Source organism: Molossus molossus, unplaced genomic scaffold (assembly GCF_014108415.1).
Source record: "Molossus molossus isolate mMolMol1 unplaced genomic scaffold, mMolMol1.p scaffold_m16_p_21, whole genome shotgun sequence".
NCBI classification, from domain to species: domain Eukaryota; kingdom Metazoa; phylum Chordata; class Mammalia; order Chiroptera; family Molossidae; genus Molossus; species Molossus molossus.
Genome location: NW_023425357.1, coordinates 16,797,906 through 16,815,166, shown reverse-complemented (window position 1 = coordinate 16,815,166; position 17,261 = coordinate 16,797,906). Strand labels below are relative to the sequence as shown.

Sequence of the window (17,261 nt, the reverse complement as noted above, 5' to 3'; positions counted from 1 at the left end):
GAGGTGTCCTAGAAGCACAGGCTAATTCCTTGGTGGGCTCCACCTGGGGGCCCAGCCACCCCTGTCCCTGCGCCAGCCTCCCTGCAGTCTGCAACCCAAAGAGGAACAACTGGAAAGCAGGCCCAGGAAGAGCCCCCCACGCCCCACCCCTCCTAGGGGCCGAGGCGGTTCTTGTCCCTGTAGAACCCATCTCCTCATGGAGATTCCATGGGCCATAATCGGGAGCCCCATCCTACATATTAACTTGATACACAAGTTAACAGTAACCAGAAAGCCAAGGTCCCCACGCCACAGACTAGCATTTTGCTGTAATTGTCAAGTTTTCGCAATGTCCCTCTGCTTCCTGGTTTTTAAAATTCACATCCTTGCATATTAATGTTCCTGCATTAACACAACCCCCAAATTTAGCAGTTGCATATTTAACTGCTTACTTTAATGGAATTAATTTGTAACCAATGGTCTTCATATATGCAAGGCAATTTAAGTAAATGCCAAAAGATAAGAAATAGGTAGATCCTGACTGAGTAAGCTGCTGATGTCTCGGAGGAGAGCCCGAGACAGAGCCCTCAGTAACTCATCACCCGCCAGCCCCGGCTCCGGGCACAGGGCCAGCCTGGTGTGGAAGGGTCTCACGTCAGGAAGGTTTCCCATTAACTATACAAACTTGCCGGATGGGTGACCCTCGGCTCAGGCCACTGAGTCTCCACAGGCCACCTCTTCCCCTTCACAGCCAGCATCTCTCAGAAGAATCGGCTCTAAAGTCCACTTCCTCGGGTGCTAACCAAGACCTAGCACATCTGACTTTGCTCCCAAGAAGCTGTGGTGGCCGCAGCCCACAGGGAGGGAGAAGCCCTACGTCCTCCTGACTGCAGAGCTGTCCCTCCACCTCGGCTGTGCCCAGCCCAGCCTGGTCCAGCCCGGCCCAGCCCGGCCACGCTCTCACCAGGACCTGGTCAGCCCAGCCCAGCCCAGCCACACTCTCACCAGGACCTGGCCAGCCCAGCCCAGCACAGCCACACTCTCACCAGGACCTGGCCAGCCCAGCCCAGCCCAGCCACACTCTCGCCAGGACCTGGCCAGCCCAGCCCGGCCGGCCATGCTCTCACCAGGACCTGGCCAGCCCAGCCCAGCCCAGCCACACTCTCGCCAGGACCTGGTTGGCCATGAGCCTGACTCCAGCCTCTGGCCAGAGCCCATGGAGGGGCCGCTCCTTCCACAGGCCCCTGTGGGAGCTGTCCCTGCTCCAATCCAGCCATCCATGGGAGCCATGGCCAGACTGTCCCCACCTCTCCCTTCACCCCGGCTCCCCAGGGAGGGCAAAGCCACACCCCTGGAGTCCAGGGAGCCCAGAGAGCCCAGGCCAAGGGGAGATTCAGTGCATCCCCACCCCGCCTCTGGCTCCGTTCCCTCTGCCCCTGGTCCTCTACCAACCCCACCACGGCCAGACCTGGCACACTCTCGGCTGCAGGTGGCAGGCCCAGCCCTGATCTGAAGGCGGAGGGAGGTCTGAGGTCTCCTAGGACCAAACCCACATCCCCACAAAGGCTGAGCCCAGGAGTGACAGAGCCCAGCAGCCACACTTAGAGGGGTCGCGGGTTGCTCGCCCGCTGGACCAGGCCCCAGAGCACCTGGCACAAGTGGATGGTGAGACTGCTGTTCTGCCACAAGCTGCCTCCTCTCCCCAGGCCGAGGGATGAGGGCGGCCTGGGCTGGTCCATCAGCACAGACCGAGGGCAAGCCTCAACTTCTGCTAAAGCAGGTCAAGGGAGGATCCCAGGCGGAAGGTGTTGCAGAAACGCGCGAAAGGGCCAAAGCCCCAGATCCCGGGGAGAAGGCCGTCACGAGGGCAGTGAGAAGTGACGGGTGACAGAAGCCGCAGAGCACTAGAAAGTAGGACGACAGCAAGATTCATCTTGCTTAGGATACAGGCTATTAATATCCCCACCAAACAGCTGCACTGCTCACACCGGCAGATGAGCACGGTCGCTGAGCCACAGTGGCCCTCAAGGACAGCTCCCCCCCCGCAGGCACAGAGGCCAGGAGGTGGTGGAGTGGAGGTGCTGGCAGCTGGCGCGGGTGGAAGGCAGGGGCTGGGCTGCACCTAGGTCCCAGGGACACATCCCTGGCTGCATGGAGAGCTTGGTGTGCGGAGCGAGGGTGAAGCTGCGCTACCACAGTGCAGGGGAGGCCCGGGGGGGGGGGGGCAGGGGACAAGCCCCCAGGGGATGCGACAGGAGACAGTACCACAAGCAAGCCAGGGCACCCCAAAGCACAGAGACACACAGGAAGGCTCTCACATGCAATACGTCAGCCAAGCCAGAAAACTGAGCCCCCATGGGTGGGGGAAGGAATCCCGGTTCCGCAGTGAGGGGCCTAGGGAGTACCCCGTAGTCAGCCCTCCTCTGGACCGGACCATGGGTTGGAGAGGGACCAGCCCAGTGCCTGGGGAGAACGGGCAAAGTTAGAGCATTCCCTGGTTCTCTGAAAAGCCTCCCAAACGCTGCCCCGGTGGGTGGGTCTGACCAAGCACAGGGTCCTCCAGGGCTACGGAGACAGAGCGCAGCAGGAAACAGGCTGGGGTCTGCTCGTGGAGGGAGAGGCTGGGTTCACGCGGCACTGCTCCCAGGGGCGTGGGGACGACAGTGATGGGGGCCCCCACCCCCACCTCTCTAGGGACCTCAGGGAGCAGCCAGCCCCACTCTGCTCTCAGGGGCTACATCCTGAGCCCCCCCAGAACCAGGCCGGCCACACCGCCCACCAGACCTGCTCTCAGGGTGCTGAGCGGGCATCTCTGCAGCAGAAACCTCGGGGGGCAAGCAAGGACCCACCACCTGAGGCCCCACAGCTCACGCACACCTGGAGCCTTGCCATCGGCCATCCTCGAGTCCACCTGGCCCACTGCACAAACAGGGAGACTGAGGCTCAGAGGGGCCACAGGACTTGAGCAAACGTTTACTGGACGCCAGCTCCACACCAGGCTCTGGGAGAGTGGGATCCCCTTTGATCCCCACGACTGATCCAAGCTGCTACTCACAGGGCACGGAGGCTCTGAGGCAATTCCTGCTAAGGTCACAGAGCTGGTCAGCAAGGGGCCATGAGGGACCCTCCTAGCTCAGGGCCCTCCCCGCGAGGCAGAGAACAGAGCAGAGGCTGGAGGGGCCACAGAGCGATCCCTGGTGTTGGTGGAGGCAGGAGCACCGGCACCTGGCAGTGCTGGGCTTGACCCAGGACAGGTGCCAGCAGGTTATGCCCCGCACACACAGGGCCTAGGGAAAGACGGCATCTCGACAGCCGGCATTTCAATGAGCTGAGCTCATTGCGGCCATTGTGGGAGGTATGGCCGCTCTGGGAAACTCCCAGGAGGACGCGGAGATTTGAGCGATGAAGAAAAGCAAACCCAACACCTGCTCCCCCTGCCCCATCACTCTTATCCCGGGGGGGGGGGGATACATATTTATGAGCTCATAATCCTTCCTAATCACCCTTACATTGCACATACACACAAATTCCCGTTGCTCAGGCTCATACATAATTATAAGGCGCTTCCTGTCACTGCCTCGGTCCACCAAAGGACGACAGAGGACACAGTGGTGCAGAGTACGTGTGGTGGGGGAGGGGCTGCGAGCAAGGTCCAGGAGCTGGTTGGGAGCTGTCCAGCTCAGCAGCCTAGAGGAACAGGCGACCCCCTGCACCCAAGGGCTAGTCTGCTGTAGCCTCGGGTGAGCAACAGACCTCCAGACCCCCAGGGCCAGCCAGCCCCAGCCCAGAGACCCAGCACCCTCCGGGGGACCCTGGGTGAGGGTGGTGAGGAGGGTGAGGTGCTGCCCTCTGTGTGCCCAAAGTCTGCCCTCCTGCCTGGAGAGACCTAGAAGGGAAAACAGGGTTTGGGGCTAGTCCTGGAGTTTGGAGGGGTGAGGGCAGGTAAGGGGGTCCCTACCTGGGGCCAGGGCAGCAGAGGACCGGGGGCGTTGTTGCAAGCAGGGCTGAGAGAGGTCAGGGGCCAGCAGTAAGGAAAGAGGGCTGACAGGAACCACGACCCCCGAGCTCAGAGCCGGCCCTGGAGGGAAGGGGCGCGGGGCGGGTGAGCGCGCAGCAGCCCGGGCTCCCCACGCACTCGGGGGCCTCACGTTCATGACGGGGCTCCCTCCACAGACAAGTGGCATCTGTTCCTCCAAGTAAACGCTGACGTGATTTGAGGCAAATCATGTTTCTAAGCATTTCCTCAAGTGCCCAGTCGACCCCTCTCAGCATCCTCCTGCCTGTATTTCGGGTCTGGCTGGTGGACCGGGAAAGGCCTGCTGGCGAAGCGTGAAGGGTGGACGGGCAGGCCCGGGGCCCCGGACTCACTTGCTGATGCCCTCAAAGGAGGCCTCCCTGCAGACACTGCCGCTGTCGGTGTTGATGCCGCGCTGGGGAGAGAGGAGTAGAAGGTACAGGCGTGTCACACGGGGCCGCGTGGCGTCCCCACAGTCCCCACAGTCAGCACTGGAGGCCCGGCCTCCTCCAGCCGGGCTCTGAGCGGGGAGGAACCTGGAGCCCGCACCCCAGCCTGGCGGAGCCATTCCCCTGCGTTGCAGGCAGCGCCAGGCCCTGACCAACACAAAGGCAGGTCCTCCTGCGGCGTCTTGAAAAGCAGAGAAAAGAGGCCTCCTCCGTCGGTGCACTTTGCAGACACCAGCTCAGGCCGTGCAGGCATGGGGTGGGGGCTGCGCGAGAAGAGCTGGGACTGGGACACCCCTACCCCCCTCTGCTCTCCCACGCTGGCCGCAGCTCGTGCACACGCGTACATGCATGCTCCCCACGGACTGTCCCGGAGAGCCCTGTCAAATGCAGCCCTTCCAGAGGGGCTGTTCCAGTCCTCTCTCCCTAATAGTAAGGAGGCTCCAAGTGGACCTTGGACCGGAGTGAAGACAGAAGACTGAGAGAAAGACGTGCCATCCCTGGAGAGGCAAGGCGTGTTATTTATTTGTTTTGTTTTTTGTTTTTTTGAGGCAAGGCATTTTAAACTGCCACTTCTACCCCAGTGTCTGCAGGTCAACGCCCGGGGGGTCCCTCCAATGAAACACACTGACGGTCCGTGACCACAGTCGTCCCACACGACCTTCCTTCTCGGCCATCGGAACCGCAGAGCAGGAAGGAGACAATATGAGCACTAACAAAAGTAACCAAGAGCTCGGCCGGTGAGCCTCAGTGGATTGGGCATCGTCCACTGAGCATGGACTGAGAGGTCCCAGTTCGATTCCCTGTCAGGGCACAGGCCGGGGTTTCAGGCTCCATGCCCAGTAGGGGGCGTGCAGGAGGCAGCCGATCTATGTTTCTCACATCTATGTTCTCTCCCTCCCTCTCTCTCTAAAAAAATCAATAAAAACATATTTAAAAGATCTAAACCTCTGGAAGGGCAGCAATAGCTTCATTTTAAAAAGAAAAATGCCCGGCTGGTGTGGCTCAGTGGTTGAGCGTTGAGCCTCATGCACCAAGAGGTCACCAGTTTTAATCCTGGTCAGGGCACATGCCCAGATTGTGGGCCAAATCCCACGTGGGGGGTGTACAGGAGGCAGCCAATCAATGTTCTCTCTCATAGAGGTTTCTATCTCTCTCTCCCTCTCCCTCGTACATCAATAAAAAGAAATAAAAGGAGGTTAAAAAAAATAACCAAGAAAAGTTATCTCTGTAAAAATCAATTAACAAAGAGGAAGAGTCCCTTTGGGAGGAAAGAACTGTACACTCTGCATGCCTGAAGCCCCCGAGGTCAAAGAAGTATCCGAAAGCTTCCTCTCTGTGCCCGTCCACAGCCCGAGTGCCCCACAGGCTGCGAGGGCTCCAGGGGTCACTGTGCAGCCGGCCCCGCCCCAGGCTGCGGCAGGCCATCAGTCATTCAGGGCTGGGTTTAAAATCCGATGGCACACAGCCCAACACCTTCATGGCGGATGCTAAGGGTGTTTTTCAAATTCTATTAACAATGGACGAGACAAAGGATGGAAGTAAACTGATGTTCCACAGCCACATGTCCCACGAGCTCAGCCTGACATGAACACGTCCCCTGGCAGGCTGTAACCCTCGGAGTGGGTACAGTGTCTTGTCCACAGTGTACTCTGGACAGAACACAGCACAGCACAGCGAGACAGGAGATCGAGGATGTGGTCCTGGATATGTCCAGTTGTTCAGACTGAGAAGGTGTCACCATGTGTTACCAATGACCGTTCCTCTCCATTTCTCAACCCACCCCTACAGCCCTGACCTCTGCAGGGCAGGTGGCTCCTAAAACCCCTCCCCATGCCCAAACACCACCCGGTCCCTGGACACCTGCCACTTACCAAAGTGAGGAGGACAGAGGGGCTCTGTGAGGCCAGGACACGGGCGATCTGAAAAGTCAGAAAGAAAGATCCACTTTAGAGCAACCACAGGAAGTCGGATGGAGAGGACATACCATTACCCAATGACAGCGCATGTTTACCGAGCGGACCCTTACAACGGGCAGTGCTGTTGTTGTCCCCATCCAGCAGATGAGGCCACTGAGGCTCACAGAGAAAAGGGGACTTCTGAAAGCCACACAGCAGTCAAGTGGTGGAGAGGAATTCAAACCTAGGGGCCCACTTCCCCACCTGCTGCCCTGCCTTCAGGATTCAGGGCTCCAAACAGCCAGACCAGCCCACCCTCCAAGGCCAGCTCCTCTGCTCATCTGACAAGTCCCTCCTGAAAGACCTGTTCTGGCAACCTCTCAGGCACTGCCCCCGAGCCCAGGACAGACGCTTTCCTCCCTGCCCCCATGAATCTCCTAGGTCGCCCCATCCTCAATCCTTCCAACCCCCAGCCTGCCTCCCTGCTCTCCACCCTCCTGCCTCCCGCCACGGACCCTCAGGCGTCGCGCCGCTCTGCGCTGCTAGCTTTCTGCCCCAACCCCTTGAACGAACGCACCACGCAAACACCTCTCCATGCTTAGCCCAGGTTCTCTGCCTACGATGCCTTCTCCCCATCAATTCATACTCAGGAACGAGGCCCCTGCCCACCGCCTGAGGCAGGTCATCCATTCCCTCCTCACCACCCCACTGACCGTCATCCACATACGTGCCCATCAAGCTGCATCGGCCATGACATCTGCAGCCCAAGGCTCCGAGCACCTTGCTGGGAGCACCTCCTCCCTCTCCCGGCCCTGCCCCTCACGCTGCTCCACACCTTGGCTACTGTGGCCCCTACAGTATTTGAGCCCTCAGGGCAGAAAACAACCTCCTCTCCGCAGCCCTCCCCCTCCCGACGCACCCACCCAACCCTCTTCAGTACTCAGACTGGGGCGGGAGGGAGGATGAGCTGGTGTTTGTTGTTTTCACAGCTTTATTGAGCTGTCGCTGACATATTCTACGCGGCACATATTTAAAGTGCACATTTTGATAGATTTGACATGTGTCTGTGTATGCTTTTCAAGACTGAGAGGCTCACAGAGAAAACCTGGAAGACACTGCACACTATAAAAAGATAAAATACACCTACAATCCCATCCCCAGAGACCTTTCATCTCTGCACATAAAAACAGAGATCTGTAATGACATTTGGATCAGACAGAGTCTCACGCTTCACTTACTCCCTGTCGTTAAATAGTCTTCAGATCCATGATTTTTGCCAGTGACTGCCCCTGGGGATGGTGACCGCGCAGTGAGCCCTTGGTTAGCCTGTGCCGGGCACTTCACACATCATCTCATTTAACGGCCCAGACTTCAGAGATGAGAAAGGCTTCTGGGCTCAGTCATCTGCCCAGGTTTATAGCTAAGAGACAGCAGAGCCCAGAGTTGAACCTATGGCTGCCCTCAGCATAACTTCATTCCTTCCTCTGCTGGACACACACTGTCACTAAAGATTAACTATGACAAATAATGCCCGGTGAACATCCTTGTCCCTGAGCCTTTATTTCCTGAAGATAAATTCCTTAACATTTTTATTTCCTTGAAACAAACAAATCCGACCCAGTGACACTTCTGGGTGAATAGCCGTATAGTCTGTCAAGGTTCCCGATGCTCAGGGCCAGATGCCTTCCCAGACTGAACCAACCACCCTCCCGCCCGCGGTGCCTGAGGCTCCGTCTCCCCGGCATCCTCTCACTGACTCAGTCACTGCTCAGAGAGCCACTAAGTCCCTCTGCGGCACCAGCGATCGGCTTGGCTGAGACCTTGCTACTCCCCAGGCCCCCTGGAGGGGGGGGCTCATTAAAAAGAAAGAGAGCCCCGGGTGTGTTGCCGCGTCGGCGAAGGATCTCCATTCATCAGCACAGAACACGCCGTCAATTACAGCAGCAGAACCCGAGAGCGAGCGCGCGCTTGGGGACTGCCTGTGCTCCTGTCCTTGGGAGAAAGGAGCAGGATAACGAACGTGGGGGCTGATGGCCTTTCTCTCCGCAACGACTCGGCATGTGTTGCTTAGCAATGGAGGAGAAAGCAGTGCTCTCGGCGCCACCTGACGTGCAGACGCGCCGGGCCCGACACAGAGGAGGCTAGGTGTCTGCCAGTCCTGGCAGGGCCACACCTTGTATGGGTCACAATCGCCTGAGTGGGTCCTGGTTACCTCTGTGGCTGCCAAACCTCCCCCCGCCTCGCGGTTGCACCAGCCTTTCCCCTTCCCCGTGGAGACCTATTAGTGCTACACTCTCATCAACACAGCCTGGTTCCATGCCTCAAAAATTAAGGGGACACGACACAGCTGTGTTAGCAGCTTGACATGCAGCTCGGGCACACAGGACGGCATGCCTCTGCCAAGCCAGGGCCTCGTTTCCATGCGGTGTGGTCACCGGAGACCCATCAGTTCTCACAGGCCGGCGCTGCATTGATCTCCCGAGCAGCCCGGCTCCGGCAGGTCGAGGTGAACAGCACACAGATCCCATCGGAGCCCTGCGGACAAGGGTCCTCCCCTGGTGACAATCACAGGCTCCCTGTGGACACCCACATGCCCTCAAGGACAGAGCCCCAACCAGGCCTGCAGGCCACTCTTCACAGGGGAGATAGAGAAAGGGGCTGGACAACTATGAAGACCTGCATGGCTCCGGGCTCAGGGCACCAATATGCAAGAACCTAAGCTCTTGAATGAACTGTTCCCTAATTATTTTTTAAAATATATTTTTATTGATTTTCTCGAGAGAGACAGAAACATCGATGTCAGAGAGAAACATCCATCAGCTGCCCCCTGCACGCCTCCTGCTGGGGATTGGGCCTGCCACCTGGGCCTGTGCCCTGACCAGGAATTGAACCAGGACCTCTCAACCATGGGATGGCGCTCAATCCACTGAGCCACACCGGCGGGGCCTGAGTGAACTGTTTTCCATGGCAGAGTGTGAAACAATGGGTGCACGCTGGTGGCTGGCAAGGCATTTAAGTTTGAATTTGTTTCTAAGATCTAAACATCGGGAAGGATCACAAACAATACGGATTCGCAGCTACTCTTGAACAGTCAGAGTATCTAGCAACCCTGCGCCAGCAGGTCCACAAAGCAGCTGCCTCTTCAGAGTTCCCACCCCAGACCCCCCCGATGCCTCTCCACAGCGCGGCAGAGCGGCAGGTGGCATCCATCACTGAGCTGCCACAGTGGTTTCCCTTACATCCATCCCGCCTGCATCGGAGCCTGTGCCCCCGGTGCCTCCCGACATCTGCCTGGGACCATTAAGGAGGGCGCCCTGGCCCGTCTGGCTCAGCGGTTAGAGCATCAGCCCGTGGACCAGAGAGTCCCGGGTTCGGTTCCCGCTAAGGGCACGTACCTCGGTTGTGGTTTGTCCCCGGCCCCAGCTGGGGTTGTGATGTGTCTCTTTCACATCAATGTTTCTCTCTCTCTACCTCCTTCTCTCCCTCCTGCTCTATCTGAAAATAAATGCAAAAATGTCCTCAGGGAGGTTTCAAAAAAAAAAAGGAGAGCGAGGGCACACCATGGGCCCTCTGCCCTGCCTGCCCCCAGCCCATGATGAGTCCAGCCTTTGCCTCCTTTCTAAAAGGAACCACCATTCACTCCGCCTGCTCAGTGATTAAACTCAGGGCCATCTGTGGGGAGCAAGGGAACTAGACAGTCAGGTCTACTACCCCAGACGCCTGCGTTTTATACTTGACACCGGGTGACCAGTCATGGCCTGGGGGTGGAGCCTTCCTGTCTTCTTTCAGAGAGGACAAGTGTCAGCTGCTTCCATGTGTGACTGGTCACAGATGACCAAGGCTGCAGCACTCGCCCCTCCCCCGCCGAGGGCTTCCGGTCACGTCCCCATGGAGCAGGCCCGGTTGCCTCGGTGCCTCGGGCCCAGGCGTCTCCGTCCACAGTCGGCATTGCTGTCAGGCTCGATTTGGAGCCACAGAGAATCAAAGGCACCTGACAGCCTAAGTCCCCTCCACAGGCGTGTCCTGCAGCACCCGCTCATTTCTGACAGGGCAGATGCAGAGATGAAGGGCCGGGCCTGTGGAGTCCAAAGTCCTGGGGCCGTACCCCTGCTGCTCCTGGGCTGTGGGGCTGCGGACCGGCCCCTTCATGTCCCTGAGCCTCAGCCTCCTCCTCTTAACAGGGTGAGAGCTGACCCCACCACGGGGCAGGCTGGGGTGGGGGTGGCAGGAGGGGATCCACAGGAGCTGGCAACATTGCTGAGGCCCACAGGTGCCACCCCAAAGGACCCGTCTCACTACCAGCATGAGGCCTCGTCGGCAGTGGGAACCACAGCAGCCACAGTCATGACCAAACCGATCACCGATGACAATGACGACGGGGCGCGCAGGAAGCCCTGAGCCTGAAAGAGAGTCCGGCCCCCGAACTCCACTGGAGCCTGTGTGAGACTCCGCGTCACAAACAGACTCAGAGGAGCCGGGCTGCGGGTGTACTCCACACCCTCCTGGAGGGCTTTCCGTGCTGACACCCAAGACCTCCTCTGTCTCACTGCATCTGGAGGCCAGTTCTCCTTCTGCTCCCCAGAAATCACAGTATAAATGAGGCTCCGCTGCCCCCAGCATAAAGGCAAAAATGCCCGACAGCAGCTGGAAACGCTGCGGGAGACGCTCCGACTCGGTGGGCTGGGTCCCGGGACCCACCCCAGGCTGCCCTCTGGGAAACCTGGAAGGTCAGGCTCCCAAAAGGCAGTAACGTGAAGATGCAGTTTATGGAGGCAGGAGGGGCACGCCTGCCGAAGGAGAGGGTCAGGAACAAAATCAGCACTGAGGGTGAGCAGGTCCCTCCCTCTCTCGCACTTAGACATACAAGGAAGAAGCCATGACCTTGTCAGGGGCACAGATAAATGTGCAGACTACTTTAGATCCCAGATCCAAAGAGATCGATGCCACAGGCCACGGGTGTGTTCACAGACTCGAGATGCTAGGAGTCGTTCCCTGATAACGTGGCATCGAAATCACATGCCATAAAATAAAGATGAGTCAAAAGCCCCTTCTCTCGTCCGGCTGGTGTGGCTCAGCGGCTGAGCATCGACCCATGCACCAAGAGGTCACCGGTCCGATTCCCAGTCAGGGCACATGCCCAGGTTGTGGGCCAAATCCCCAGTGAGGGGCATGCAGGAGGCGGCCAATCGATGTTCTCTCTCAGTGAGGTTTCTATCTCTTTCTCTCTCTCCCTAAAATCAATAAAGGGGAAAAAAATTTAAAAAAAAAAAGCCCCCCCTCTCCACAATCCAGCCAGACAGAAAGTGCTGCAGGAACCGGCGCCCAGGGTCCCGGGGGTCAAGCTGCACTCCCTCACCGAGGCCTCCCGGGCGGGCACCTTCACGCTGTGGGCTGCTCGCCTGCAGTCACTTCTTCACCAGCCCCTGCCCCTGGCTGCTGACTTCAGCCCTGGGTCCCAACCAGCTCTCCTGCCCACATGTCCCTGGGACCGGGTAGGCGGAAGCGTGGCAGTCAAGTCTGGGGAAAAGAACTGGGCCTTGGGGATACATACAAGACAGTCAAGGGCAGAGTATGGACCAGAGCACCGCCGGAGTCCACCAGGCCAGGGGAGGGTGCCAGGGTGGCTGAGTCAGCAGGAGATGGGGGGGTGCACAGGACTTGGAGGATGGGTAGGGTCGGACAGAGAAGTGGGCCTGGCATTCCAGGACAGAACTGGAGCAGGACGCCCGGGAACAGGCACCAGCGTTTATCCGGATGAGCTGTCTGTGCCTGAGTAGGCTGGGCTGGGCCCGACACCAGGCTGAGACACACTGGTTTCTCACGGCCTTGTGGGTCTGGCCAGGCTCCCCTGGAACCTTCTCGCCCAGCGCTGCATTCCCTGACACAGCCTGTGTCCTGCCCAAGGGAAGGGGGAGCTGCTTGGCCTCCAGCCTGCTGGCTCCTGTGGCCGCCTCCACACTCTACCCCCAGCTCTTCGTGCATGTCTACCTGCAACCTCTGTCTGGGGCGGTATGGCATGGAGGGCCCTGTCCAGCTGACCCTGCCAGGCTGGGGCTGGACCTCGAGCACCGGGCACTGACCGCTTGGTGTCTATGTTCTACCCAGCAAAACCTGCATGGAGCATGGGAGTTATAACAGCATCCAGACAGAGAGGCCCCCACGTGCCTGGCAGTGGCTGCAGGGGCAGGAGGCCTTGGTCCACCAAGGACACGAGGGCAGAGCTGCAGGGCTCCTCTGCTGCGGCCCTGCCCCATCAGCAGGGGGCGCCAGGGACAGCCTCGCGTCACTGCCCGGGGAAGAACAGACTCGCAGCCCCAGGGTGGCAGTCACACCCTGGCCTAGGCCACGCAGGCCACACGACGCCCCTGGGCAACCACACCGAGAAGCGGATTAAAGCCAGGGACCTCCAGCTCCACCCTGCAGGCCTCTGATTCGGGAGCTTTCCTGACATGGATCGGCCACAGGCGAGGGCCTGGGGGGGGCCTCCCAGCACTCGACGGCCCAGGCCGAGCCTGGGGGGCACTCAGATATCCTCCCCGTGCAGCTCAGCCGCCCCAATCCAGGTACCAGACATTTCCAGCCACTGAGTCAGGGGCGCTGCCCCGGCAAAGGAGGGGCCAGTCTCCGGGAGAACTGAGCCATGTTTCCCCTCTGTTCTCTCCGAACGAGGGCACTGCTGAGGGGCTGGCGGGCCAGGGCGGGGGGGGGGGGGGGTCCAAAGCAAAGGGGTCACTGAAAGCCCTGAGCTGCTCGGACAGGAGGCGGCGGCTGCTACTGACCTCGTCTGCGTACTGGACCACGTCCACGGCGTACTTCTCCCTGAAGTGCTCCTTGGAGTGGATCCTTGGAGGGAAAAACAGGGAACACCAGGGTCAGGGTCGGCTGCCTCCTCGCCCCCAAGCCCACGTTATGAGGCCCCAGGCCCGCCCCTTGCCTGCGGCACCGGACACTGAGTGGGTCTGCCCAACACAGATTCGCGGGCAAAGTGACCGCAGAACCACACCTGCCCCCTCGCCCTTACCCGGTCGACATCTGCTCCTCCTTCCAGTCTGGGCCCCTGGCCCCTGGGGCAAGTAGCCACAGACAAACCTTTTCGTCCACCACCAGTGGGCCCACCAGGCAGCCAGCACACCCCGCCCTTTGGGGCCTGAAAGAAGCTGCCTCCCAGGCCCCACAGAGCCCCTTTATTGATTTACTTGTTTTAATCCTCACCCAAGGCCATTCCTGCATTTATCTTCAGATAGAGGGGGAGGGAGAGAGGGAGGAAGAGAGAGAAAGAGAAACATCGATGCAAGAGAGACACATCGACCAGTTGCCACCCACACGACCCCAACCGGGGCCAAGGACAAACTGCAACCGAGGTACGTGCCCTATGCGGGAACCGAACCCGGGTCTCTGGTCCACGGGCTGACGCTCTAATCACGGAGCCAAACCGGCCAGGACCCACAGAGCCCCTTTAAAGGAACCTTAAAGATTTAACATTGTAAAGAAGTCAGTACCAGCATCACTCACTGTGATGAGAAACGTTCAAGCTTACTCATCCGCCCTGAGAAATCAGCCATTGAGGAGACAGCGGCACAGGGCCCAGGGGGTTGGGCAGCCCTTGCCCACCGCTCGAAGGGCTCCTGGTCATGCTGCTCTGGGCAAACACCACCCTCACACTAGCCTCGTGGTCAGGGGATGAGTCAACGCCCCTGCCTGTGACAAGGCTCTCACGAGAAGCAGCACTGGCCACACGGGGGCAGGGGTGCTGAAAGCCAAGGGTAACAGCGCACACATCCCGTCCTATACCGGCCCACGCCCTGGTCACCGACCCCGCCCGGCCTATGAGCGCATGGCATTCCAGTCACCAAGTGTCGGAGCCGAAAGAGGCCTCGGGGAAACAGCGACGGTTTTCAGACTGTGCTTCCTGGGCTCTCGAGGGTGAGCAGATGACAAGGGGTGGGGGTGCCGGACAGTGTGCTGGGGAGGCTCTGAGGGCACAGGGCGGGAAGAGCACTTCGGGACCTGGAGATGACCTCGAAGAGGGAGGGCCGCGTGCCTGAGACACCAGACTCGCTGAGACACATCAGACACACCGCCCAGGAGGCAGAATCCCTGTCTCTGAGCCATGCTTCCCTCTCTGCCCAAAGGAGCGTCCCAGCCCAGACTGTGGCCTCGAAGCACGGAGCAGGGACCTGAGACAGACGGCGGGCCTCAGGGGACCAGCAGCAGGGAGCTCACAGCCGCATGCAGCCAGCCAGCCAAGGAGACCATGTTCTCACTGCAGCGGGCTGCTCAGGGCCCTGAAACTATTTGCTTTATCTCCCTTTCGGATTCTCTGAAGTGTGCAATGCATGTCAGGTTCCTACTGTTAATTAAATTTGCACAAGCCAGTCTCACCAGCTTTTGGAGTTGAGACAGGACGCAAAGTGGCCAAAGTCTGGTGCTTTCGTGAGCAGTGCCTGAAGCAGCCAGAGCAAAAACTGATGATGAGCCTGGACGCGGGGGGCCCCGGGTCCGGGCTTACTGCAGAGAGCTCGCTGACCCTTTGCTACCCAGGGGTGAACGACACCCTCAGCAGAGTTGTACAAAAGCACATGCCAGCCCTGGCCGGTTTGGCTCAGCGGTCAGAGCGTCAGCCTGCGGACCAATGAGTCCCAGGTTCGATTCCGGTCAAGGGCATGTGCCTGGGTTGCGGTTCATCCCGGCCTTGGTCAGGTAGTGGGGAGGCAGTCAGTCCATGTGTCTCTCTCTCATCGATGTTTCTCCCTCACTCTCCTCCTGCCTCTCGCTCCCTCCCACTCTATCTGATAGTAAACAGAAAAATATCCTCAGGTAAGGATTGAAAAAAACAAAACAAAGTACATGAGGCACGAGAGGCAGCACCATCGGCTCACCACCAAGCACCCACCTGACTGCCTGGCTCCAGGCTCAGCCCCAGACAAACATCCTGTGTTCTCAGCAAGCCCCCAAATCGCCTCTGGTCCCCACTTGATCACCTCCAGCTGTGACAGGGATCAAACACAAACTCCCGAAAGATTCGGGGAGTGCCAGGAGCAGCCTCCGTGCCCCCTGCAGACAGGCGCCTTGGCCGTCAACCTGGGCACTGGCTTTCTCAACTCCAATCCCAGCGGGGACCCTCATCCTCCCCGTCCATCCAAGCCACCCTGCCAGGGAGGCCCAGGATCTGTCCCTGCCTGCCCTGCCTGCGAGTCTTCTCAGCGGGGACCTAGGAGACCTGAAACCTAGAAACATTTCTGGGCGCTCATCCTGAGGTCAAGGTCATAATAACGTGAAGCCAGAGGAACTGGGGGAGGTGGGGGCAAACAGAAGGTGAGCACATGGCAGCTGTGATCTGTAGGTGGCCCCAGGGCTGTGCCCGCAACAGGCCACCCTTCACCCACCAGCGCCAAGCATTCCACATGCCACAAGAGCCAAGGAACACAAGGGCCAGCCAGCCCGTGGGACAGCCTGCCGCGGCCACCCTGATGTCCGGGGGGAAGTGCGTGCAGGCGCCACACCACCCAAGGCCCTTTGTCCTTCTCTCGAGCTCGATGACACGGTCCAGAGCGCACACTGGGCTTCAGGGGACAAAATCACCCAGCTGGCGACAGGCCAACCTGCTTCTCGACAGGAGCACCCCCTTGACAAACACAACCCAAAGAGCTGTGCACATCTTTCTGGCACTCTGCACGTCATTTTTTTCTAAAGGGCAAAGATAATTAAGTTTGAACAGTACTTATTTTTCATATTTTAGAGCTAATTATAGTAAGAACCACTTAAATATCACAGGAATCAGTGTACCAGGCCACCGTGTCAGTGGCGGGAGGCTCGGCAGCCAAGGCTCGGTGGGGTTGTTGGGGGGAGCGGTACGCCCACGCGAGCCCGGCAGAGTGGGCTGGAGAGGTCACGGGGCAGCTGTGAACCTGCCGAGGGCCAGGCTGGCGGTGGCCACACAGAGGGCCTGCACCCTGCCCCATCTGGAGTCCGGGTCCAGAAGGCAGCGCACGCCAGGCCCTGTCAGATGGGAGGTCCGAACAGAAGCAGCTGCACTAGAAAAGGGTGGCTGGGCGGGAACGCTGACCCCACCCTAGAAACTCTGCCTGCAAATGGAAAGGGTCATGCGGGCAGGAGCGAGGAGGGCATGCCCCCTCAGAGGAGGTCGTGTGGTCCAGATGGAGCCAGCGTCCAGGGACCCGGCCCCCGCAGGCCCTCACAGGTGAGAGGAGGCCTTTCCCCGAACCTGGGGTCAGGGCGGATGCAGCGAGCACGCAGCGCCAGCACCTGTGCGGACCGCCCGCGGGAAGGGGGCCTCCCAGGGCTGCCCGCGGCTCAATTTCTAGAGAATTCAAACTTCCAAGCGCAGGTCTGGCCAGCTCGCTGACCACCTGCCTGAGGTTAATGAACAAGTAACAGTGAAATTACAGCAGTCACCATCAATTCCCGGCAGCCGGAGCCTGCCTTCAGCTACAAGCAACGCGGCTGCCTTTCACTCCGTCGCGCGCGCAGCCCGGCACGCGCCCTGGAACGGCAGTCAGCCACCTGTCCACGGTCCCGTCGGTAGTCAGCCACCTGTCCCAGGTCCCGTGGCGTGGCAGAGAAAAGCGGGTGTCTCCAGCGCCACGCAGGCACTGCTCCGGGGACCACGGGCAGCAATCCTCAGAGAGGCCAAGAAGGAGAGCTGATCCAAAGGAGCCCTATGTGCCCTGGCTGGTTTGGTTCAGCGGTTAGAGGGTCGGCCCGCGGACCAGAGCGTCCTGGGTTCGGTTCCCACTAAGGGCATGTACCTCGGTTGCACTTCGTCCCTGGCCCTGGTTGGGGTCGTGTGGGTGGCGGCCACTCGATGTGTCTCTCTCACATCGATGTTTCTCTCTCTCTCTTCCTCTCTCTCTCCCTCCCAGTCTATCTGAAGATAAATGCAAACATGTCCTCAGGTGAAGA

The 17,261-nt window shown here is 59.5% G+C and overlaps 1 protein-coding gene across 2 annotated transcripts in view; it reads right to left on the bottom strand.

Annotated features, from left to right (window-relative positions):
• PEPD (peptidase D) overlaps nucleotides 1-17,261 on the bottom strand; it is a 109,687-nt gene that overhangs the window by 78,376 nt on the left and 14,050 nt on the right. For both annotated transcript variants that reach the window (XM_036275460.1, XM_036275462.1), the window contains 3 exons: nucleotides 13,118-13,181; nucleotides 6,315-6,362; nucleotides 4,348-4,409 (listed from right to left, as the gene is read on the bottom strand). In XM_036275460.1, the coding sequence (XP_036131353.1) occupies nucleotides 4,348-4,409; nucleotides 6,315-6,362; nucleotides 13,118-13,181 (174 nt within the window). The remainder of the gene's footprint in view (nucleotides 1-4,347; nucleotides 4,410-6,314; nucleotides 6,363-13,117; nucleotides 13,182-17,261) is intronic.